Source organism: Pelophylax lessonae, assembly GCF_965119305.1.
Source record: "Pelophylax lessonae genome assembly, chromosome: 7".
Lineage (NCBI taxonomy): Eukaryota > Metazoa > Chordata > Amphibia > Anura > Ranidae > Pelophylax > Pelophylax lessonae.
This window is the reverse complement of record NC_138774.1, coordinates 150,612,656-150,640,104: the sequence shown is the minus strand read 5'-3', so window position 1 is coordinate 150,640,104 and position 27,449 is coordinate 150,612,656. Positions and strand designations below refer to the sequence as shown.

The 27,449-nt window shown below is 39.8% G+C and overlaps 1 protein-coding gene across 1 annotated transcript in view; it reads right to left on the bottom strand.

The window, feature by feature from the left end:
- Positions 1–27,449, bottom strand: part of TRPC5 (transient receptor potential cation channel subfamily C member 5) — a 516,224-nt gene that overhangs the window by 163,975 nt on the left and 324,800 nt on the right. The window contains exon 4 of the mRNA XM_082263564.1: positions 341–677. Within this exon, the coding sequence (XP_082119690.1) occupies positions 341–677 (337 nt within the window). The remainder of the gene's footprint in view (positions 1–340; positions 678–27,449) is intronic.

Sequence of the window (27,449 nt, the reverse complement as noted above, 5' to 3'; positions counted from 1 at the left end):
ACTCAACGCTGTATTATGCGAGGGGGGAACAGGTGTGCACCATACCTGGCAATTTGGTCTTCAATAGGGTTGCAGTGGCAGATTTGACAGGCTGATGCTTGTAAGTACACCAATGAAGCAAATTAACTTTATTCTTCAGTATAGCTTACAAATGTGCACTTAATTTAATTGTATGCAAATGTTATGAAAATGTCAAAGCAAAGCCAAAGACAGTGGAAATGTATACCCAGTAGTCCATTATAAAATATTACAAGTTTATTTGTAAGGCATGCCATTTTCTACCACAGTGGTAGTCATTACTTTATCATACATTTATAAAACACTTAAAATTGTCACTTACCTAGAACCCATGGTAATATCATCCACTCCACTACCGTGGGTGGAGGCCCTTGCATGTGTAAGTCAGTCCGAACTATGTGTTGGGATGCCAAAAGCAAAAAGAAGAGGAACGTGAGATATGAGGCTGTGTGGCAGATAAATTTGATGAATGGCTTTTTAATGAACAGTCCCAGCCTGCTCTTGGGTGCTATCAGGTATGCCAAAGACAGCACAGGAAAAAGCAGTCCAATTGTGATGCAAGTCAACAGCTTCACTGCCCAGTGCTTCCGGCGCCAACCTGGGAATCCATCGTACCACAGTGTAGCCAGCAACTGCTGACAGTTTGGCTGGGCCACAAACTAGAAATAAAAACAAATATATCATCAGGACTTGTTCAAAGCATTCATTTAATTCATTTTTATCCTAAAAGAAAAATATAACATTTAATTCAGTAATAATAATCAGGAGCATTTCTGTATATTATTGAACAGATGCACATTATTTATTTATTTAGATAATGCTTTAACAAGCATGTCTTAATGCATAATCTATAGATGTTAACATTCTTTTTGCAGAATGAATTATGAAAGGGTCAAAAACATATCTCCAGAATGCAATATAATAATATGAACTTGTTACACAGAACATCATAAACTCTTAAAGGGGCTCTGTCATAAAATAAAACATTTAAGAAACATGGTCCCTGCGAGGAAGGTGCTTACTACACATGCCTCTGTGGTTCCTTCCACCAGCACCTATGTCACTAACAGACATATTAGTAACATGGCTGGATGGAGGAACCAGAGTGTTTGCAAGGGAGTGCTAATACAACACCCTTATAAAATGTCAGTTCATATTGTTCTTCTGGCGGTAGCTTAAGCACAATAGAGGCAATGGCAGCACAGATGGTTGCAAAACACTTTCTTTATGGTAAAAAAGAAGGGAGAAGTTTGTATAAGGTGCTACCTGTTGATCAAACTATAAATCGTTTCCCCCCATAAAAATCAAACATATAATAAATAAACAATCTGTCGGTGATGAATAAAGTGCTTGTGCCAAAAAGAGCTGTTGGGTGGGCTAAGAAGCAACCCCCTAAGAACAAAGTGCTCAGTGCCAAACAGTATAATAAAATGCTCAGTAAATAAACAAAAGTGCAAACAGTGTCATAGATTTTATTATCTGGTTGCAGTGTTAAGTGCCAGTGAAAAACGTATTGTTGAACGGATATTATAAGTAAGTGGCTAAGCGCTTGTGTATGACTTATCCAAACAGATAAATAAATAAATGGATCAATCCACTCTATGTGGTAAAACAATAGTAGTATCAGTGAAAAATGGTTAAAAAGTGAGTATTGGTGAGTCTAGTGCCTATACCAGTGATGCCCACTAGGTATCGCACTCACCCTTTTATATCTCTCATAGGCAGAGTAAATGGATGTTGCTGTATTCCACCACAGAGAGAGAGAGAGAGAGAGAGATGACTGGTTTGGGGTTCCTTTTATAGCTGTTAGGAGCCGTGCTGGGAATGCCTCCACAGAGATGTTCAAAGATCATTGATGCTCAAACAGATAAAAGACCCCATTGGCGTAGTATACAGTAATCAGAATGACGAAACGCATAGGGCGGAGTTCTCGTACGTCATATGTATGTATGTAACCGTCATACTTCCGGTTTTGAAGAGTGGAGCCGTGGAACGCGGAAGCATCCTGGCGTCTGGAACTGAATGTGATCAGTCTGAACTGTGAGTGATACTTGCTTGCCTTTCATTGATTACTGTAAACTATGCCACTGGGATCTTTTTTTTTTTTTTTTTTTTTTAGGATCTTTTATCTGTTTGAGCATCATAGATCTTTGAACATCTCTGTGGAGGCATTCCCAGCATGGCTCCTAACAGCTATAAAAGGAACCCCGGACCAGTCATCTCTCTTTCTCTCTGTGGTGGAATACACCAACATCCATTTACTCTGCCTATGAGAGATATAAAAGGGTGAGTGCGATACCTAGTGGGCATCACTGGTATAGGCACTAGACTCACCAATACTCACTTTTTAACCATTTGTCATTGACACTACTATTGTTTTACCACATAGGGTGGATTGATCCATTTATTTATTTATCTATTTGCATAAGTCATACAAAAGCACTTAGCCACCTACTTATAATATCCGTTCAACAATACGTTTTTCACTGGCACTTAACACTGCGACCAGATAATAAAATCTATGACACTGTGTGCACTTTTGTTTATTTACTGAGCATTTTATTATACTGTTTGGCACTGAGCACTTTGTTCTTAGGGGTTTGCTTCTTAGCCCACCCAACAGCTATTTTTGGCACAAGCACTTTATTCATCACCGACAGATTGTTTATTTATTATATGTTTGATTTTTATGGGGGAAACGATTTATAGTTTGATCAACAGGTAGCGCCTTATACAAACTTCTCCCTTCTTTAACATTTGTACCCCTGTTTTTACAGGGGTGGGTTTGTGGCAGCTTACACCTAAATATATATTATTTTGTATTACACACACCATAGCGCTGGTCAGTTTTTTGTTTTCACTTTCTTTATGGTAGTCACATTTTTAAAAACGTTTTATCTTAGCGAGAGAGTCCCTTTGAAGGTTTCTTAATTTCGCAAAACAAATGCAAGAGCATTCCATAGGTGGGATATAAAAAAATGCAGTGTTACTCTAACTAGTCAAGACTTTGATAATTATAAGGCAATTTAGAGAGAAAGAAAATGTCAGGTTACAGTAGGTGCTGTAAGGTGAAACCAAACATTTTTTATTCCATCTTAAATTCCTTATATCTGATTCAGCATGGTTGATAATTGTGCATAATGCAAAAATTACATATCCATTCAAATGTTACCACAAAAGTATAATAGCTGAGTCCATGGATTATACTTCGATCAGTACTTAAGTCACAATTATTAAACAAGGGTAAATAAGTAAATAGAGTGAAAACTCATTCAGTTCCTCTCCTATACTAGAATGCAGAAGAAACCTTCTTTTTTTCAGGATTAAATACCAAACACTTTGATGTTTACAAAATGGAGAAAAAGAGAACAAAGCGACTATCCTCAGCAGAGTTTGTCCCTTGTCCCTTGGCCTGATGATATTGCTATGGTTAATCATCTTTAACCTTTTCTAGTGTTTATATATTTTATACTTTGTTAATATGTGCCACAACTGATGATCTCTTTACAAACAACACTTGGATATTTATGTTTCTTACAACATTTAGCCTACTCTAATGGTAAATCATAATTGGTTTGTAGGGAAATATTGTGACTGGCGCTTTGCAGGAAAATAGCTTGAAGTCACACATTGAGTATGACACATTCACAAGACCTTTCCACCTGCATATCTCTCGTTTAGTTAAAGCTTTTCACACTTCCTGTCGAAACAGGCAATTTACTCAAGAGCAACCTATCTTTCTGAAAGTCAAAAGTGTAGAATTGAAATTAATAATAAATATTACCACCTTGCTGCTATATGGCAAAAAAAAAAAAGCTGTATACTTGATTTTAAAATTGGTTCTGTTTTTTGCCTAACAAATTCGGACATTGACTATATCCTTAATGTGGTTGATATTATTTTGTGAATAGTTATGCTGGCTATACATGGCTTTAACCTCCCTGGCGGTATGATTATGTCTGGAATTACATACCAAAAGCGGTACAATTCTTTTCATGGAAATTTGGCGTTATGTATTATAGGCCTATAATTCTTAGTAATTACTGACTTAAACCTGACCAAAACAAGACTCTAGTAGACATCCCAGATGTGATAAATTTGAAACACAAACGCATGAATTATAATCGAATCAATAATATTATTTTATTATTTAATATATAATATATATAATAAAATTATATTATTGATTAGATTATAATTCATGCATTATATATTATATATAGATATATGTGTGTGTGTGTATATATATATATATATATATATATATATATATATATACATATATATATATATATATATACACACACACACACACATATATATATATATATATATATATATATATATATATATATATATATATATATATTGTGAGGGATTAGCTCGGTGGTAGGCGTAGATGACTCCTTGGGGGGTGCGTTTTCACAGAGAAATAGCCCAAAAGTGCTTGCAAACAACAGGTTTATTCTTCAAACAAGTGCATGCAGCAAGAACATCAAAATAAAATAAAACAAAATAAATCCTTGCCTCTGTGGGCGGCTACCTTCTCACGCTGGAACCTACCTAAGAAGTCTTCCCAACCTACTGTTGGGCCGACACTGCTGATCCTACAGCAGACACTCAAATGTCCATTTGTTTGCTTTTCACACAGCACAAACATTGTCCATTGAACATGTCCCTTTGTTTTCTTTCACATCAACAACACTTCGTCTTCTCACCTTTGAGACGTCTTCACTCTTGGTTACCGTCCCGGGCACACATCACTCCGGGGGGTCTTCTCCCAGGCCCACACATCCTGTCGGGAGGCACACGCTGACTGTCCTCCTGCTCCCAGCCCACATGGCTTCAGGATGCAGCTTCTGGAGGCAGCAAACAATAGATTTTCTCTGGACAAATTATAGAGTCCTTGATCTCCTCATTCTGAACAGCTGAATGGTTTTCAACTTCCTGCTGGCTCTCTCTGCAGCCAACACCCTAAATTAATTAATGGACTTCTCAATCAGGTGGAAATGTATCTCCTTCCTGTGACTACATTCCCAGATTTAGCTGACTTCCTGTCACATACCCCCCCCTCTTGTTTCAACCCTAGGGTTGGGACACATATTTCCAGGCACGCATGTGTCAGGCACTGCTGACTCACTGATAAGCCTCCTATTATCCTCAAGCTTCCGGATGAAACTGTTTTGTCATCTTCATTGACGGATTTCTCATAAATGCCACACAGTTTGTCTCTCATCTCATATACACATTCTTCAACTGCATTTTTGGCATCATTTTGCTCCTTCTCGTTTCTGTCATCTTCATTGACAGCTTTCTCATAAATGTCAGACAGCTTGTCCCTCATAACCGTCTGTCCAATCCACCATGGAGGACCGTGATCCATAGGCAACTCAATTGGGCTAGTCTTAATGTCTTCAACATTCTTAAGACGCCTCTCTCTGCAATCCATAAATGTTTTCCACAAAACTTTGAGAACCTTTGCTTCACTAAGCTTTGTTCCAAGTAGGGACTCTTGACATCCCTCTGTGACTTGAGTTGCCTCTCCATACATCTGTACACAATCATTGACTTTTTGTTGTAAAAGGGAATGATCTTCCTTCTTGAGCTTTGCTTGCTCTAAGATGCTGTGCAGAGGATTTTCCAATTGAGACAACAGGCTGTCACACATTTCTTCAAAGTGACCCCTGTTCCTTTTCCCAGAGATATCAATATCATTCAAACATTTCATATTCATAGGCAGATCTGAAGCATTTGCACTCATCAACTTCTTAAACTTTTCGCCCTCCTGAGCGAGTCGCAGTAAAGGCCTACTATTTGATTTGATATTCAGTTTATATTTCTTGCCAAACTCTTCACAGAAGTAGCCAACCAGAACATCATCAACTTTCCTTCCACCAACATCGGGGTTAAAGGCAACAACACAGTTGAACCCAGCGATCTGGGTGGTATCCATTATAGACCTCCTCTCTGCATCAGTGAAGAAGCATGGAACTGCAACACATTCTTTTACAGGTTTCTTCAATGCACTTTCTGCTGAACTATTTGACCGCTCAAGGTCACCTAGTTCTTTTTCTCTATCTGAATTCCACATGGAATGCATCTCAAGATCACGATCAAACTTCTGCCACCCGTCTTTTACCAGTTTCATTTTAGAAATATTCTCTGAAAGGCACTTGAAATTCATTTGCTTCACGTTTTCACCAACAGCCTTAGTTTTCTCCACTAGGTGGCGTTTGCTTTTTCCTCCCAGATTTATATCACTTGCTTTAGTTTTCTCCGCTTTAGTTTTCTCCACTAGGTTTTCAGCCTGAACTGAGAAATCATCACATTTCTTACACAACTCCTTTATTTGCTGAAGTTCTAATGATACATTTTCCAATGCTTGAAGTTTTTGAAGGAACGGTTTATTCCAAAGGGGTGATTCAAGCCACATGTCGTCACATTTCTGAGGCTCACTCAGGACAGACCCCAAAACACTGATCCTTTTAAAAACTGCATCAGGCACACTATCCCCTCTTTGGGACAGATCCTCTGTTGCCTGGAATTCCTCTTCCAGTTCCTGCAACGGAATCTTCATCTCTTCTAGTTGCTGTTCTAAGGCTCGTTTAGACTTTTCTAGCTCCTGAACGCTTTTCACAACATCATCCTTGGAGCTGACCAATTCTTCCATTTCTGTACGCAGCTGTTTGTTAACACTTTCTAGTTCAGCCTTACACTCTAGAACTTCCTCCAAAGAGCGAGCCAAGAACAGGGCTTTGCTCTCGTTATCACGCGCCTCCGTTTTTGCACGGTCGCGTTCTTCTGCATATTTTGCAGACACAGTCTTCTCTTCACCAAGCATCTGATCAAACTTCCTTTGCACATCTTCAACACATTGTAATGAACCAACGCTTTCTTCCATGCGTTTTTTCATATCCGCTATCTGAGCTTGCAATGTTGCGACTTGCTCTGATAGGTTTTTCTTTGCTTCCGCCTCCTCTTTTAATTGTTCCAGGAAGCCATTTTTCTCATCTTCCATTTGTTTGAGCTTTGTGCTAAAACTCAGCCTTTGACACCTCTCTTCCTGTAAGAGTTCCTGCGTGTCTTGCAGCTGCGATTCCAAGATAGAAAAATCTTCCGCAATTTCTCTAGATTTTCTGTCTGCTTGAGAAAGCCGATTTGTGACACTGTCCAACTCAACCTGCAATCGGTTTGCCTTCTCTGACAGCTTAGCACACAATCGGTCACCTTCTGACACCTTGACTTGCGATTCCAGAAGCTGTGCCTCTACTTTTTCCCTCTTATGTTCACAATCTCCTTTTCCCTGCATAAGAGCCTTCACCTCATTGGCTAGTTTCTGGGAATGAGAATGTAATTCTGCCACACAGGCTTCTTTCTCCTTTAACTGCTGCTGGACACGTTGGGCTTCACCTTTCCAACTTTCACAGTCTGCACGTAATTCATCTACCACATTGCTCAAAGTGGTGAGCTCATACACAGTACTCAGTAATTTAGCCTCTCTTTCACTTTTCTCGTTGTCGCTGAGAGACAATGTCGTTTTCAGAGCGACATTCTGTTCCTGCGACTCCTGCAGGTCTATTTTTGTAACTTCCAAACACTGAAGACTTTTTTCCAGCTGATTACGCAACTCCAACATTTCACACATACTTTGCTTCTGCAAAGTCTGAATTTCAATTTCCTTTTCCATGAGGATGGTATCTTTCTCCTTTATAGTGTCTTGACATTTTTGCAACTCGACCAAAAGAAGAGCAGTGGATTCTTCCCACTGTAACACATGAGACTTGAGTAGTTCATTCATTTCCTGCAAGTTTCTATGCTCCATTTTTAGCAATTCCAAGGCTTGTTCCTTTTCTTCCATTTTCCGTTGCAAGGCATCCAACTCAGCCCTGCACACATACTCGGTTTCCTCCAAACCGATGGCCTCCATTGGCTGCTGGCGTCTCTGTTTCCAGCCTGCCATGCTCTCTTGGTGATCCTTTTGTTGAGCTGCAAAGCTCCGCTGTTTCAGCATCTCCCCCATTTTGGGTTTACTTTTCATCTGAGAACCCTGCGTCTCCAAAGCAGTTTCATTTGCCCCAGTGTTGCTAGGGACAACAACTTTTCTCTTTAGCCGATTCCGTTCAGGCATGGATGGGGCTGGTTCAGACGGTAACATCCCCTCCATCCATAGAATCCGGTCTCTCATTTCATCTATCTTTGCATTCTTCAGGCGTTTTGAACGCCCCATCTTCAATAACTCCACAAACAAATTTTTCACAGTCCAGCAAAAATTTTTCAGACCACTGTCTCTTTAACACATGTAGTTTTTCTCTCTCTCTTGCAAGATCTCTTTTCCTGCACACACAGTTTGTGCAGTCACTTGCACCAGACACAACAAAGTTCATCAAATAATTTTGAGACCGCTGTCTCTTTAAAACACTTTTTTTTTTCTGTCAGGATCTTCTCTCCTGCACACATAGATTGTGCAATCTCATGCACCAGACAAAGTTCATCAAACATATGCACTCCATTGCAGGGATCTTGCTGCTTCTGCCCACTGCATACCTCCACCATATGTGAGGGATTAGCTCGGTGGTAGGCGTAGATGACTCCTTGGGGGGTGCGTTTTCACAGAGAAATAGCCCAAAAGTGCTTGCAAACAACAGGTTTATTCTTCAAACAAGTGCATGCAGCAAGAACATCAAAATAAAATAAAACAAAATAAATCCTTGCCTCTGTGGGCGGCTACCTTCTCACGCTGGAACCTACCTAAGAAGTCTTCCCAACCTACTGTTGGGCCGACACTGCTGATCCTACAGCAGACACTCAAATGTCCATTTGTTTGCTTTTCACACAGCACAAACATTGTCCATTGAACATGTCCCTTTGTTTTCTTTCACATCAACAACACTTCGTCTTCTCACCTTTGAGACGTCTTCACTCTTGGTTACCGTCCCGGGCACACATCACTCCGGGGGGTCTTCTCCCAGGCCCACACATCCTGTCGGGAGGCACACGCTGACTGTCCTCCTGCTCCCAGCCCACATGGCTTCAGGATGCAGCTTCTGGAGGCAGCAAACAATAGATTTTCTCTGGACAAATTATAGAGTCCTTGATCTCCTCATTCTGAACAGCTGAATGGTTTTCAACTTCCTGCTGGCTCTCTCTGCAGCCAACACCCTAAATTAATTAATGGACTTCTCAATCAGGTGGAAATGTATCTCCTTCCTGTGACTACATTCCCAGATTTAGCTGACTTCCTGTCACAATATATATATATATATATATATATATATATATAATATATAACGCATGAATTATAATTGAATCAATAATATAATTTTATATATATATATATATATATATATATATATATGCATATATATATATATATATATATATATATGCATGTATATATATATATATATATATATATATATATATATATATATATATATATATATATATATATATGCATATATATATAATACAAAATGTGTTTTGTGTTTTGTGCAACGTTTTTTTTTTTTTTTTTTGAATTTCCCTCCCTAGTTCCGTTCCCATGCAGCATTGCTGCTGCAGGGAACGGAACTAGGAAGTGATCAGACCGACGGAGGACGGAGGAGCGGCGGGACTCTCTGCTGGCGATCTCAGCAATGAGAGATCATCGCTGGATCGCCAGGATAAGGTAAGAGAACACCGCTGCGCTCTCTGCCTATCCACCCCGAGCGTGACTCGGGGTTACCGATCCTGATATGAAAAATCAACCCCGAGTCACGCTCGGGATTACCGCCCAGGAGGTTAATATCAGCCAAAAAGGATAAAATTCAAGCTGAGGGTGGCCCTGCCAGGATCACTTGGCTTGGCAAACTTCAAGTAAAAAAATCAAAGGAGCTGAGAAATTGTTGGTTGCACAGTGCCTACATCCAATCAGCTGCAGACATTGTTTGGTTACCCATACAACTGCCAATACTGGAGATTTCTCCATCTATGCTGTTTAGCATGGATAGGGGCCGTACAAGAGAAATCTAGCTGTGTATGGTTAGCCTTACCTAATTAGTTACAAAATTAGATAATTGCATCCACTGTATACTTTATTTCACTATCCTTAATTGTTTTGTCATTGACCTGGTTGTCATAGACCTTCTGTTATTAGGGTGTTGGGCATGCCTTTCTTTGGTGGAGCATTTCACTCATATTGTTAGGTCTACTGCTCAAAAGCAGACAGCCAAAGATAGCTGATCCTGTAAAATTATTATTCTTTTTTTCTTAATAAGCATATTGCGTAATCTAAGTTTGATTTGCATCTTAAAGTCTAGGAGTAGTGAAGAGGTACCATTTGTTTCAGGTCTTTATTACTGATTGTGACCCCACCACACAAGAAATGGGGATAGCAGCTGTCAATGTAACAGATCAGCATTAACAGCAATAAAAACATTTTCAGAAGTATTAACCTCTCCTCATACTATGATTAAAGAGAAAAAAAAAAAACAACACACTCCAGCACTAAGGTAGTGTGGAAAAAGAAAGCAGCCTTGAGCCAAACAACTTATAAAACTAAAACTCAACTTCAGTTGCAGGTTATGGTTTAGGTAAATAGCCCTCCTCTGATTGGGGAAATATTTACTTCTAAATGAAACATTGGCAAAAAGAGCGAAAGGGCCTTGTGCATTACTTTACTTTAAAATTGTTTAGTTAAAAGAAGTGAAAAAAAGCGGTATGGTTGAAGGTATTATAGAGTAAACAGAGTAAATAGTACCCCAGTACCAACTTAAGTACAATATGCCAATTTCCCATAAAGAAACCAGAGTCTCACTCAGCAACAGACTCAAAGCTGAAGCTATGATGAAGAGGGTATCTACCTCGAAATGCGTCGAATTTTTCATCTGTTGTGGGGCCCAGGTCTCTTTACAGGATATTAATGTCTTGAACAAATGTCAATACTGGAGTTCTGTTTACTATATAACCCCTAGAGCCATATGGCTTTTGTAAGTTCTGAAGCTCTGAGCAAGAGGTTATTTCCCTTGAAACTCTTCAGATTTTGTGTCTGCTGCTGAGGGAAGCCCAGGTCTCATTACAGGATATTTTCATCTTGTACTGAAAAGAGGGGTGAAAGTGAGTATAAGTCAGTCATGGGGTGGAGATGCTGTCACTTTATCCTGAATAGAAAATAGGTGAAGCCTTGGAGGATCATTGGGGCTAAGTATGAAAAGTCTAAGTGCAAAAAGCCTAAAGTGATAAGCGTGTTTTTATTTTTAAATTAAAATAATAAACATGTAATACTTACTTGCTCTGTGAAATTGTATTATACAGAGCAGCCCTGATTCTCCACTTCTGTGAGTGCCCCCACAGAAAGCTGCTTTCTATGTACGAACCTGTGGGAGGCTCCATCCCAGCCCTGCCCCCTGGTCCCTCATCACAAGAATTGATTGACAGCAGCAGGAGCCCAGGGCTCCCACTGCTATTAATCTGCTAATTAAGGGAGAAAGCCGCTGCTCTCGTGCACAGCGCTGGATCCATGAACCACTTTAAGAACCACTGTCATTGATAAACACTGTACATGATAGCTGTGGGTTCGGGGGGGGGGGGTTGGGGTGAGGGAAGCAGAAAGGTAAGAGGCAGATAAGAATTCATAGTGTTATGAATAACAATTTAAAAACCTTCTTTTATCTTTACGGCAGGTCTTACAGGCCACACACCTGCCACATTTATAGAAGCCTGTTCTATCCAAAAAGGTTACCAGTTTTTTCGGTGGGTCAGGGATACTTCTCACTATTCTATCTTTCAAAATGGGGGGTCTTCTATAAATGAACTTTGGTTTGTTAGGCAACATTTGCTTGTATATGGGATCCCTGAGTAGAATTCCCCAATGTTTTTTTATGCTTTTCTCAATGTGACGGTATTGCTCATTAAATTCTGTACAAAACGCAATATCAAAAGTTTTTTTATTTGTAACTGGTAACCTTTTTGGATAGAACAGGCTTCTATAAATGTGGCAGGTGTGTGGCCTGTAAGACCTGCCGTAAAGATAAAAGAAGGAGTATTAAGAATTTTGAATCCTGGACTACGAAGAAGAAGTATGAAATTAGTCAGTTTATCTCGTGTAGAAGCACACATGTGACAGATGTATTACAATGTGAATGCGGCCTACAATACGTGGGCCGCACGACTAGAGAATTGAGAGTGCGGTTAAGGGAGCACATAAGCAATATAAAGAAGGGCTTCCGGAAACACAACTTATCCAACCACTTCAGACTGTTCCATAATAAAGACCCCACAAAGATGACTTTTTGTGGGATAGACAGAATTACTCCCCATTGGAGAGGGACACACATGAAAAGGGGAGTGTCCCAAAACGAAACATGGTGGATACAACAGTTAAAAAGTATGGTTCCCGCAGGTCTGAACGTAGAACTAGACATCAACTGTTTTATTAATAATTTTTAATAATTTTAAAAGAATCATTTAATAATTTTTGAATTTTTTAAAGATAAACAAACAGATATAAACATTAAATATTTTTAAGAAATATAACATTTTGAATAAAATAATTTTTTAAGAAATTTTAAAATAATTTTAAATAATTTTTGGTGGCAGGTTTATTGGATATTGACTATGTTCTTTTATATATTGTATTTTGGTATATGAATCTAATATGTAAATTTGGTGGATTTTAATGTAGATAATAATTTATTGTTTAATAATAATGTGCCCATATAAATTTTATAGCCATAATATTTTATAGTCCAGGAATTTAGTTATTTATTTACTTAATGATAATATATAGGACGACATTATATTTATAATTGGCATGGGCCGTTAGTACATTCAAATATATTATATATAAAAAAACCCATAAAGGAAGGCAGGGAAGTCTGCAAGGTATTTGTATTGATAGGTGTTTATTATGAGTGCAATGACATGAATTGATTTTATATTTATTATTAAGGTTCGTGAATATGTAACACATGTATTTATATATGATGTAGTGGCTGTAAGGAGACACCGGAACTAGACAAACCCCGATATTCATGATATATAAAGTTACGAGTAGTATAAGGGTTAAGGGTGTAGTAAGATGGCGACTAACAGGAAGTTCGTCATTATGAGAGTACTAAGATGGCGGTGTTCCACTTCCGGGCCCTCCAGGTGTCCGCAATATTGTATTCATGTAAAGCATATAAATAGTAGTACGTGCACCTGCTTTTGATAACGCTCTGATTGGCGGAGCGAAACGCGTCAAGCCGTCCGTCCGAATACGTACTACGTCACGTCCGGCCACATCCGACTTCCGGTTTCCGGGGACACGAGCAGAGAGCACGGCCATTTGTTTGGCGGCCCGTGGGATTGTGTAAAGGCGATTTATTTTCTTCAACACTGTAAGTGTAATTTTTAATATGCGCAACTAATAAAGCTCCGATATACTGCACGATGATAGTACCTTTCTTTTTTATGAGCATTACCTGGAAGTTGTGAGCTGCAGAGTATCTCATAAAGCTGATTGATTGGCGGTCCCTCGAGGCTATCACCATCAAGGATAATCCTTAAAGCAGTTTATTATTTGGCTTCTGGTGAGTAGGGGACCAAGAGGGGAGCACCTACTCGTAAATATTGAGCACCGGCACTTTTATATGAGCACGCAGCACTTCGGATTTTGGTTTGGCACAAAGACTGTCACTATCATATCACTTGAATGACTGAAGAATATATGAATTTTATCACAAGAATTTAATGTGGAAGATTTTTGCTTATTTATTTATTTATCCATTTATGCATTTATTATATTTGTTGTCACTTAAGTAATTTGCAGGTACTCATATATTTTATCTGTTTAAAAAGGCACCCCCCTTTTTTACCAGCAGCAGCTTATTATATATTTATATTTATATTTATATTTTTATGATAATTTTGGCAGATATAATCCTAAGCGCTAGCCCTATACACTTTAACCTAAAGAAAAATATTTTTCAGTCTGTGTAAATCAAAAACCCATTAGATACTGTATATAAAAAATATATAATGCATTAGGGGTCATCATTAAAAAGAAAAAAATGATTACTATTTGCCTAAAGCATTATTTTTAGTGGAAAATAGATATAGAGAGATATGGATATCTGAATTTATGTAGGTACATAAAGACTAGCGCAGGTGCTCTGAGTTTAAAGTAGTTTTCTTATAAGTGTAGCACTACCCCCACAGGAACCACTGGTAATCGGGCCCATTTCCCCCCACTCACAGCATGCCCAGCCTTTTTAGCATTCTTCCACAGGCTCAAGATTCAGTCTAGGGGTTTTATTTTTGTTTTTACTGTGAAATGAGGAACTTAGATAGGGATGGCAACATTGGATACACTGAACTGTATACATTGAGGACCGGAGGACTTGCTAGGCTTCTTGGTTGCTCTGTACATAATACAAAATGCTCGCTGTATCACACAACCTTAGACTGCACTGTACTTTCTCTTGGCTGAACTTGTCTAATTCATGGCTGTATGGTACAGCTCCTGGCTATGCTGAACACAGTTAGGCAACAATGCACAACTCTGGCTGCATTGCTGCATTGCACAGAACCTGGCTGCACCGGACACTCTTGGGTAGAATTGCATTTCAAAGCTTGTAAGGTAGAGCACCCCACAGTCACTTCTTAACTGTGTAGCAGGAGGTAGTCCCAGTACAGTCGAGTTTCTTCACAACTGCTTTCCTGGCCCTCTTGTAGGGCCCCCAGCTAAGTCTAGCCAGGGTCTGGATGTCTTCACAGAACTCCTGAGGCTTCTCCTAGCTTCTCTCTCTCTGCCAAAGGGGCAGAGTCTCCAGAACAGGGGTCTCCTCCAGCATGCTGGACCCTGGAACTCTGCACCATGGCTGCCAGGCCACAGAATGTTTATAGATTCCCCAGTCACCTACTAGACAACCCTCACCAGGGATTAGCTAGAGACTCATAAATATTCAGGCTGCTTGCTCGACTCTCCCACCTACTATACTACCAGTAATATCCAGAATATGGGGTAAGTAGCAAAATAGCAGCCTGTGAGACACTGACCAGCCCAAAGTTATCAGCCCCTGTTTCCATGCTTACAGAGAAGCTTAGTAAATGTGCCTAGCAGCCTACTCTGAACTAGGGGGGGGGTGCTACATAAAGAAACAAAAAGTATTAAGAGAGGCTCATATTGTTGAGGAAAATTCTTTAGCAGCAGGCTTTTACCTTTTTATATAAAGGTTTATTGTTTTTTTATAAAGAAGTGTATTTACATTATGCTCCAATGTTTTAGGTCAGGTTATGAAAAGATAAGCAAGAAAAAGAGGTGACTCTCGTGAGGGGTGCAGGGAGGAGTGGTTGGTAAGGGTTACATGCCTACAGATTTGAGTAATGTAATCTTTAACAGACAAATCCAGTGTCTGAAAGCTTTGTTTTAAAGCGGTGCTAAACCCAGGACCCTGCAATTTACTATATCTGGTCTCCTACAGTGCACAGAACAAGGAAATGCAATCGTTTTAGTAAATATAAACTGCTAAATATCTTTTCTCATCAGTGTCTGGGTAAGGCTTGTAGGAGGAGTTTTCATTATTCTATGATTGTCCAATGAGGCTGCAGTATCCCTGACTATCTGTCTGGACGGTGCTGATTGGCCCTGTGCTAATCACATGCATTCTCCCAAGAAAAAAATAAATCTCTAGTAATACACACCAAACTGAGCATGTGCAGCTTGTGTCCTAGACTCTGTTCTGTCAGGAGATTAATTGTGGACTATGGAAGAAGAGGAGGATCAGAGAAGACAGGATCAAACAGCCTTTTTACACAATGCAGATGATTAATCCCTTAGATTCCACAGTGAGTATAACAAGCAGGCTTTACTGCATATACAGCCTGATTTTACTGTTGTAGGTTTAGTAACATTTTAAGTCAGCAACATAAGACAGTGGTTATTCACAGAAAGTGGGCGCAGTTTGCAACACATTGCTTAACCACTTGCCGACCGATCACTCGAGCTCTACTGCAGCAAAGTGGTTCGTTATCGTCCAGCGACGTAGACCTATGCCGCTGGACTTCCTCCCCTTGTGGGCGGCGCACGCGTGCCGCCGGAGGCTCGCTCCCGCTGTATTCATTCACAGCGGGAGTCGGGCCAGGGGAGGAGCGGCGGTGATCGCCGCTGCTCTTCCCTGATCGTCAGGGAATCGAGTTTGGAGATCCGCCCGCTTGTGTAAACAAAGCGGGCGGATCTCCTAAGTGACAGACAGTGACAGATTGCAGGGTTCAGCATAGATGAACATGCGATCTGTCCCTGTGTCACTCAGTCACCTCCCCCCACACATGTTAGTAAGCACCAGGCATACATTAACCCCTCCCTCTCCAATAAAATTAACCCCTTCCCTGCCAGTGTCATTTTTACAGTAACAGTGCATATTTATATTGGTACCCCCAAAAGTGTCAAAAATGTCAGTCAAGGGTCCAATCTGTCCGCCGCAATGTCGCAGTCCCGCAAAAAAAATCACAGATCGCCGTCATTACTCGTTAAAAAAAACCCACCAAAAATTACAGAAATCTTTCCCTTAGTTAGTAAACGCAATAACTTTTGCGCAAACCAATCAAAATACACTTATTGTGATTTTTTTTACCAAACATAGGTAGCAGAAAACAAATTGGCCAAAAATTTAAAAATATTTTGATTTTTACATTTTTTTGGGGGGAATTTCATATAAAAAAATGTGAAAAATATTGTTATTTTTTCAAAGTTTACGCTATTTTTCTGTTCATAGCGCAAAAGTTAAAAATCGCACAGGTGATCAAATACCACCAAAAGAAAGCTCTGTTTGTGGTAAAAATAGGACGTAAATTTTGTTTAGGTACGGCGTCGCACAACCGCGCAATTGTCAGTTAAACTCGCACAGTGCCGAATCACAAAAAGTGGCCTGGACGTAAGACAGCAAAATCCTCCGGTGGTAAAGTGGTTAATCACAAGCTTAACCCATCAGGTCTGACCAACTTATCACTGAGTCACTGGAGGCCCCTGAAACATTTTGACATATCACTGACTTTCTAAAAGTCAATATTTGCATAGGATTGGCCTTGCTTTTGACATGATGGGGCATAAGTTTGAGTAAGGGTCGAACAGACAACCAACTTTAGGGGGGCCGGACTGTGCCCGGTGGGAGTAAACAATGCCCAATCTTTGGTATCAGAGGGAGAAATAATTGGTGTCAGTGGGAGGAATAGTGCTCCATTTTTGCTTTCAGTGGAAGGAATTATGCCCCATCCTTGTTGTCAGTGGTAGGAATAGTGCTCCATCCTTGGTGTCAGTGGAGGACAGTGGAAGGAATAGTTCCCTGTGACGAGACCAATCTCGCCACTGGGCGTTGGAGAAGCCTGGTTGCTTGCCTCCTGCAATATGACTATGAACCTAGGGGCTTTTACCCCTTTAAGACTGTATTTGGGCATGAAAACGTGCCTGCGGTCGGTCAGAAAAGGACTTCCGTCTAACTTTTTAACCCCTGGAGGGATTTCTATGATTTTTGGTTATGTTTGCATTTGAAGTATGCTGATTCTGAAAATGTAAGTTTTATTTGAATGTGATGCATATTTTAGAAGTTATGAAAATGTTGCTTTTGGTCCGAGGTGGCTTTGCATTCACCTATTGTCGGGTGTGCTAAGTATTCCTGTTCCATTCTTACATGCTAATGACCTTGCATTGTTCTGGCCAGGTGGCTAGATAATTAGTTTAGTGTTATTTTGTGCCTGTTTACAAATCTATCTGCATATGCTAATGCAATGAGACCCACATTACCTGATAGTGTATATAATGTGTTTGTGTGGATTTAATAAACAGTTCTAAGTCAGACCACTGCTTGAGCCTCACACGGAGCCTTGTCTCGTTCTTGGGGGGATTTACTGTATGCTGCTGGAGACTGATTGCTAGGAGTGTAAGCTGATTTATGCTTTTCCTGTTCGTCTGCTAGCAGCTATTCGTGAGGTTCCAGGTTGGAGTGCTATTTTGTATCCAGTTCGGGAGTTTGGTGTCCTGCAAGTAGCTGTGCCTGTCTCTCAGAAAGGGGCATTTCGCCTAAATGGATTTTAACCCCTTGTCTGCTGAAACGGTCCGTTACATGCCCCATTGTTTGTGTCAGTGGCAGGAATAATGCCTCAAGGGCGAGATAAAGGAAAGCAAAGGGCCACAGTTTGGAGACCACTGCTTTAAGATGTTGCAGGGTGCTGTGGGGAGGCAGCAATACTACTATAGTATCTACTACTATACAATGTGACCACTTTTTTAAAAATACTAAATATTATGCAACAAGTTATTTTACTAAAAACATAAAACTAAACATAAAACTAAACATAAAACTAAACTACAGACAATCATCTAATCTAGTCTTGCATTCACCCCTGTCACACTACATAGCCGAGCCATAAACCTCTTCAAATGATATTGCAGTTAATCAATACAGCCTGGTCTTGGGTCAGCCTCTGATTGGTAGCACAATAGTGAGATCATCCCTATGCTCTTCTCCTATGTATGTATGCTCATAATTGATGGAATACATAACTTAATGAAATTAGGTTTTTATGATATTTGTGTGGTAGTGAGCATTAATACCTTGATGACCGCAATTCTATAGTTTAAAATTCAAATTTCATTAAATATTTAACACTATTATACAATAATAAAAAATAAATTCACATCAATAATAATAATTAAACCAAAATAGTCTCTATATAATAATAACCAATTACTGTTAGTTATGTAGTGATTGATTCAATTCAGCTATACCACTGTACCAGAATAAAAACTATTCCTTAACCTAACTGTGTGGTCTATACTGCCTCCCAGATAGCAGAGGGTAAACAGACAAATACATGGATGAGAAGGATCCTTCTGTGTTCTATTCCAGACAACCATTTGTGTGCACTTCTAATTCTGAAACTGACAGCTGTTGATCTCACACTAAGATCCAGAACTGTGGTGAATCATTTCTAATCATGTGATCACCATGACAGCCAATCATGCTACATGAGGTTTGTTTTACAAACAAACCAGCCATTTGTAGCTGTCAAGTGTCTTATAAATTCAATTTATGTGGGTATGCCTATATTTCAGGTGTACACAATATATGATTATATATATATATATATATATATATATATATATATATATATACAGTGGGTACGGAAAGTATTCAGACCCCCTTACATTTTTCACTCTTTGTTATATTGCAGCCATTTGCTAAAATCATTTAAGTTCATTCTTCTTCCTCATGAATGTACACACAGCTCCCCATATTGACGGAAAAACACAGAATTGTTGACATTGTTGCAGATTTATTAAAAAAGAAAAACTGAAATATCACATGGTCCTAAGTATTCAGACCCTTTGCTGTGACACTCATATATTTAACTCAGGTGCTTTCCATTTCTTCTGATCATCCTTGAGATGGTTCTACACCTTCATTTGAGTCCAGCTGTGTTTGATTATACTGATTGGACTTGATTAGGAAAGCCACACACCTGTCTATATAAGACCTTCCAGATCACAATGCATGCCAGAGCAAATGAGAATCATGAGGTCAAAGGAACTGCCTGAAGAGCTCAGAGACAGAATTGTGGCAAGGCACAGATCTGGCCAAGGTTACAAAAAGATTTCTGTTGCACTTAAGGTTCCTAAGAGCACAGTGGCCTCCATAATCCTGAAATGGAAGACGTTTGGGACGACCAGAACCCTTCCTAGAGCTGGCCGTCTGGCCAAACTGAGCTATCGGGGGAGAAGAGCCTTGGTGAGAGAGGTAAAAAAGAACCCAAAGATCACTGTGGCTGAGCTCCAGAGATGCAGTCAGGAGATGGGAGAAAGTTGTAGAAAGTCAACCATCACTGCAGCCCTCCACCAGTCGGGGCTTTATGGCAGAGTGGCCCAACGGAAGCCTCTCCTCAGTGTAAGACACATGAAAGCCTGCATGGAGTTTGCTAAAAAACACCTGAAGGACTCCAAGATGGTGAGAAATAAGATTCTATGGTCTGATGAGACCAAAATAGAACTTTTTGGCCTTAATTCTAAGCGGTATGTGTGGAGAAAACCAGGCACTGCTCATCACCTGTCCAATACAGCCCCAACAGTGAAGCATGGTGGTGGCAGCATCATGCTGTGGGGGTGTTTTTCAGCTGCAGGGACAGGACGACTGGTTGCAATGGAGGGAAAGATGAATGCGGCCAAGTACAGGGATATCCTGGACAAAAACCTTCTCCAGAGTGCTCTGGACCTCAGACTGGGCCGAAGGTTTACCTTCCAACAAGACAATGACCCTAAGCACACAGCTAAAATAACGAAGGAGTGGCTTCACAACAACTCCGTGACTGTTCTTGAATGGCCCAGCCAGAGCCCTGACTTAAACCCAATTGAGCATCTCTGGAGAGACCTAAAAATGGCTGTCCACCAACGTTTACCATCCAACCTGACAGAACTGGAGAGGATCTGCAAGGAGGAATGGCAGAGGATCCCCAAATCCAGGTGTGAAAGACTTGTTGCATCTTTCCCAAAAAGACTCCTGGCTGTATTAGATCAAAAGGGGGCTTCTACTAAATACTGAGCAAAGGGTCTGAATACTTAGGACCATGTGATATTTCAGTTTTTCTTTTTTAATAAATCTGCAACAATGTCAACAATTCTGTGTTTTTCTGTCAGTATGGAGTGCTATGTGTACATTCATGAGGAAGAAGAATGAACTTAAATGATTTTAGCAAATGGCTGCAATATAACAAAGAGTGAAAAATTTAAGGGGGTCTGAATTCTTTCTGTACCCATTGTATATATATATATATATATACACACACACAGTATATAATTAAATGCATGTTAATTTGTACACTGTAACCTAGATTACATGTTTACTATTCTGAAGTGGAGTTGAGTTAGGTAATGCAATAAACAGCAAATAGCTAACATTTTATTTTTGAGTATATATAATATATATCGTTATAAAATACTGGAAAAAGAGGTGGATACTGGAGATAAAAGAAGGTATCCCTAATTTATAGGTTTACCCACATAAATTGTGTGTAGGTTTACACACTGTAGGTACTTTTTTTGGTATTCAATAAAATGTATACATAATACATTTTAAAACATTGACTTACATGTATATATGGCACTTGTAAACTCCCAATGTTATCATGAAAGGAATGAGTTCTGTGTGTGAATCTAGGGGATGTGGTGTCTTGGTCACCATCACACAAATACTAAATGTAAGCATAAACTAACCAAAAATGTATTTTTAAATATATTTTTGTTGATTTGCCATCCTATAATAAATATGAGCCATGTAAAAACAGTGAACTGAATTAATGCCTTATATGTCCTTTATAAAGTAAATGTGAAAAATTGTCAAAAAGTTACAGTCAAGTAACAAAATGCATACAAACACTGTAAATTGAATTTGGGCATCTACACTTCAATAACAATTGGTCATAAATGGGTTAAGCAACAAAAGAAGAAACTGCTTTGAAATAAGCAAATAAAATATTTTTGGCATAAGCATAAATAGCCATGTGATGGTCTATGAATGTCCTTCAAAGATCGGCGTGTGCAACCAAGCTGTAAAGAGCTGGTTCGTCTGCCATGGAACAGAAAATTACAGTGGTCAGCATGTATAAATAACTTCTCCTTCTTTCAGCCACTTTATATGCAGCTTTTGCATTTCTCTTTGGACCTTGGGAGAAATTTGAAATCAGCAGCATGGTAAGAATATTAAGTGACGTGAGCTTTATTAATGTGTTTAGTTATTGTTATTCAATAGACATTACTTTAAAGCTGTATTGCTATCAGCTTCAATATGCTGCATCGTCCGTTTGAAGTTGTCAATACTAAGAGCAGGTTTTGCAACAAGATTTAATCCTCTAATAAGGGTGAGATCAAATACATCCATCATTTTAATTGTGCAAATTTCCTTCTTGAGATTTCAGTTCTACAATTGTTTTTTATTTTGCCTTAACAAGATTTTACAACTAGCAACGTGATGACTTGGTAGGAAGGCTGAAGGGCTCATGCCCAAGGACATCTGACTGTCTTGTTTAGACAAAGGAATTCTTGGAAATGTTCATTTTGTATTAGATATGCACATACATTAGACTAGACATTAGAAAGGAGTAAGATGATCTAAAGCATTGCCATCAGACTTCATAGAACCTGCCACTACATGTGGGCCTCTTTCTGCTACTTTCCCTGAAATAGAAGTCCAGCCATTTTTTTTTGATGGTTAGAATGGGAAAGAGAAAAATCTATCAGCGAAATAATATAGTGAAAATAGTTACGTCGTCGCGCTAGGCGGTGACTTCTTCAGTAGAGCTACTACTACAGTAAAGCTCTACTGAAGAAGTCACCGCCTAGCACGACGACGTAACACGTATAGAGGCGGGGCCTGCCTTCTGGACGTCACATCCTCTCAAGCCCAGTACGGAACTGGGATTTTACATGCACTATCGAGTGCTATGTTTGTAAGTGCACGGATTTTCATAAACGGTTTGTTAGCATCTAGCAGAGACTTTTAGATCTCTTTTGGTTCCTTCCATGCCTGGGATACTTCCATGTGGATAAGTGTTACCTGGTCCAAGGAAACCCAGTTGGAGCCCTTATACAATCCCTCCTACCATCTACTGACCCCAGTGGGGCATAGCTGTATTTGACCCGGGGTGACTCTTGGGTCAAAAATTAAGGTGAGAGGCTTGGCATCTCTTGGTGGTGGTTCACTGGAGCACATTCACGGAGGTGCAACGTTGGACTTTTCTGGGATTAATAGGACTTTGTTTTTGCTTTCACCATCCACATTATTTGGATACCAAGAGCACTTCAATTTTATATGTACATATATAATTCAGTATGGATATGATTTGGTACACATTATAATATTTTGTTTGTATTAATATGCCTGTCCTTTGGTGATATTATTGGACTTATTATTTGAGTAGTTTGTTTGGAATTATTTCCTCTGATTTCTTGATTTATTGCACATTTTAATTCTGGCGCTACACTTTTTGGTTATTTATTCGAATGGGGAAGGGTCCATCCTTTGTCAGGTTCTTTTTTTTTTTTTTTTTTGCGTATTTCCACACAGGTGACATTTCTACTCACTTCCTGTCCCAGGGACACAAAAGGAAATGCGAAGATATATTTTCAAAGCAGGAGGAACGATTTTAGAGAGAAAGTGTAGTTATCCATTAATGAAATCGTATATATATATATCTACAGCTTGTTCAATATTCATGGCAGTAATTAATCATTTGAAACAGTGCTGCAAAGCCAGAATGGAAAGGATTGCAAGGACACCTATTGCTCTGTAGGCACTATTATAGGTGGAAGCAGTGTAAATTTAACCTGAATCTTCTAAAAAGAGCCACACTTTTAGATGGCTGATCTATTTTTCAAAAATGTTGTAAATGTCTGTTTCAAAATAAAGTTATGCATGCCAAAGTCATAATTGTATCAGCAGTAGTCTAAACAATTGCCAACTATTACAGTCACATGACAATTGAAATTAAAAGATAATGGGCTGTTAACAATGTAATGTCACTTAAAAAAGGAATGCATCATGTCAGTTGCCAAGTGATAAATAAATAAGTGCTAGAGGAAATGCATTTAAAGTAAACCTGCATTCAGCTCCCAAGATGCTCAGAAATCTGGGTCACGCTGGCATAAACATGCAACTCCATATTTGGGTTGGACATTTCAGGCGTTCTACATATACATGTATATAAGTCTATAAAATTTTATTACACTTATAAAAATACAGATAAAGAATCAAGTCAATACATAAGGCCCTGCATATTGTAACATTACTGTGTTTGGCTGTGGCTGGCCCTTTAAAAAGGCTCTGGGGGTGTTTTCTATCACCTTGTGCACCCAGGATACCTTTGTAGCTTGGATATTTGGGTGGAACCCTGCTAGGTAATACAGTGGGTTGCTCCTTTCTCTCTCCTGCTTCATCCTTGGGTATCTTATATCCATCAGCGGCATTGCACTGGCTTCTGGTTTACAGTTATGATGCAGCTCTGTTCAATGGATACATAGTGTGCCAGTGCCAGCAGGGCATGATGACGTTATGTGTCTCACCATTTCTATTTTCTTTTTTCCTTTATTATATACATTGTAAGTATGCCAGCACTTCAGTTTATTAGTTGGAAGGTCTGAAGCTGTGGGCGCCACCTTACTCTCCCTTATCCCATTAGAATGTAAAAAAGCTTGAAAGTATTTCAATCTGCCAGGTGGAAATACTTGGGCTGATTACTACTCAATTTAGTGGGCACTATAAATACACTGATGCAGAGACATTATGGGGCTTTTCAATTTTTGATTTTAGGCTGGAAGGTGCTCCGGGTAATTACCTCCTTGATGACTGCATCGATGTAAGCAATCTTGAGGAATTAATTATTGAAAATATATATATATGGTGACATGTTAGCTTGGGGATACTTATCTATATTTAAAAATGTGCTTTTTAGCAGCCGCTGGTCCTCTGGTGATCTGGCTATGGTTTGCAGCTGGGGGATGATCATCATTTTGAGAATATTATGCATTATCCCAAATAATGTTTATATAGAAGGTAGGCTTTTTGACACTGACCATTTATGTAGAAGATGGGGGTGTACTAACTCCTGATATTTTTAGATTCCTAATGCTCAATTTTTTCTTTATTTGCTTATTTTTAATAGAGTTGACACCCTGAGTTCTGTAGAGGCACCCTCTTTGGGCTTATCTGGGGATTGTTTGCTGGTCAGCTTTTTAACCACTTTACCACCGGAGGATTTTCCTGCTAAAAGACCAGGGGGTTTTTTGCGATTTTTTTACTGCGTGACTTTAACGGACAATTGCGCGGTCGTGCGACGCTGTACCTAAACGAATTTCACGTCCTTTTTTTCCCACAAACAGAGCTTTCTTTTGGTGGTATTTGATCACCTGTGCGATTTTTTGATCACGCAACATATACAAAAAAAGAGCGTAATTTTTGCAAAAACAACAATATTTTTCACTTTTTTTTATATGAAATTCCCCCCAAAAAATGTAAAAATCAAAATGTTTTAACATTTTCGGCCAATTTGTTTTACGCTACCTATGTTTGGTAAAAAAAAATCGCAAAAAGCGTATTTTGATTGGTTTGCGCAAAAGTTATCGCGTTTACTAACAAAGGGAAAGATTTTTGTCATTTTTGGTGTTTTTTTTTTAACGAGTAATGGCGGCGATCTGCGATTTTCTTTGCGGTACTGCGACATTGCGGCGGACAGATCGGACCCTTGACTGACATTTTTGACACTTTTGGGGGTACCAGTGACATTACTGCAGTAATCAGTGCTATATATATGCACTGTTACTGCAAAAATGACACTGGCAGGGAAGGGGTTAACAGTATTGGACAGGGAGGGGTTAAGTGTGTCCTAGGGGCGTGATTCTAACTGTGCAGGGACAGGTCTACTGGTGTAAAAACAAAGATCAACAGTTCTACATAGTAGAACTGTCTGATCTTCACTATTACACAGGGAGAACTGACAGGCGGCTTGTTTACATAAGCCGCTCTGTCTTTCTCCCGCTGTACCGGCGATCGTAGTGTGACCGGCGGACATCGGGTCCGCTAGTCACACTCCCGCACTCCTCTGTGAATGAGCCGAGGCGGGCGCGCACCTCAGCGGGCGCGCGCCCGCCCGCTATTGGCTCTAGAAGGAGTGACAGGCGAGCGACGTAGACCTACGTCACTCTGCCTGGCCAGGGCCGACTGCCGCAGTAAATATACTGTGCGCAGTCGGCAACCGGTTAACACAATAATAATTTTGGCCTCAAATGCATTGTGATATCTGTAAGAGTATATTTTGTTGATTATACGGTATTTACAGTATATGCATAAGTTACATGATATATATTATTGGATAATTATTAATTATTGTTTAATGTGCAGATCTTCGTTAAGGAAGGCACTAAGTTTGTTCAAAACACATTCAGCATGAAGAGAATTACCGTATATCTGATATACTGTATCTTGATCAATATTGTTGCCTTGATGCTTATTGTGTATTTTTATACAACATTAAATACATTTTATAGGCTGATATACAGTATCTCACAAAAGTGAGTACACCCCTCACATTTTTGTAAATATTTTATGATATCTTTTCATGTGACACTGAAGAAATGACACTTTGCTACAATGTAAAGTAGTGAGTGTACAGCTTGTATAACAGTGTAAATTTGCTGTCTCCTCAAAATAAACCAACACACAGCCATTAATGTCTAAACCGCTGGCAACAAAAGTGAGTACACCCCTAAGTGAAAATGTCCAAATTGGGTCCAAAGTGTCAATATTTTGTGTGGCTGCCATTATTTTCCAGCACTGTCTTAACACTCTTGGGCATGGAGTTCACTAGAGCTTCACAGGTTGCCACTGGAGTCCTCCTCCATGACGACATCAGAGAACTGGTGGATGTTAGAGACCTTGCGCTCCTCCACCTTCCGTTTGAGGATGCCCCACCGATGCTCAATAGGGTTTAGGTCTTGAGACATGCTTGGCCAGTCCATCACCTTAACCCTCAGCTTCTTTAGCAAGGCAGTGGTCATTATGTTGGAATACTGCCCTTGGCCCAGTCTCCGAAGGGAGGAGATCATGCCTTGCTTCAGTTTATCACAGTACATGTTGGCATTTATGGTTCCCTCAATGAACTGTACCTCCCCAGTGCTGGCAGCACTCATGCAGCCCCAGACCATGACACTCCCAACATCATGCTTGACTGTAGGCAAGACACACTTGTCTTTGTACTTCTCACATGGTTGCCACCACACATGCTTGAAAACCATCTGAACCAAATAAGTTTATCTTGGTCTCATCAGACCACAGGACATGGTTCCAGTAATCCATGTCCTTAGTCTGCTTATCTTCACCAAACTGTTTGTGTGCTTTCTTGTGCATCATCTTCAGAAGAGGCTTCCTTCTGGGATGACAGCTATGCACACCGATTTGATGCAATGCACAGAGTATGGTCTGAGCACTGACAGGCTGACCCCCCCACCCCTCCAACCTCTGCAGCAATGCTAGCAGCACTCATACGCCTATCTCCCAAAGACAACCTCTGGATATGATGCTGAGCACGTGCAACCAACTTCTTTAGTCGACCATGGCGAGGCCTGTTCTGAGCTTACCCTGTTCTGTTAAACCTCTGTATGGTCTTGGCCCCTGTGCTGCAGCTCAGTTTCATAGTCTTGGCAATCTTCTTACAGCCTAGGCCTTCTTTATGTAGAGCAAAAACAATTTTTTCAGATCCTCAGAGGGTTTTATGCCATGAGGTGCCATGTTGAACTTTCAGTGACCAATATGAGAGCGTGAGAATGATAACACCAAATTTAACATACCTGCTCCCCATTCACACCTGAGACCTTGTAAAACTAACGAGTTACATGACACCGGGGAGGGAAAATGGCTAATTGGGAACAATTTGGA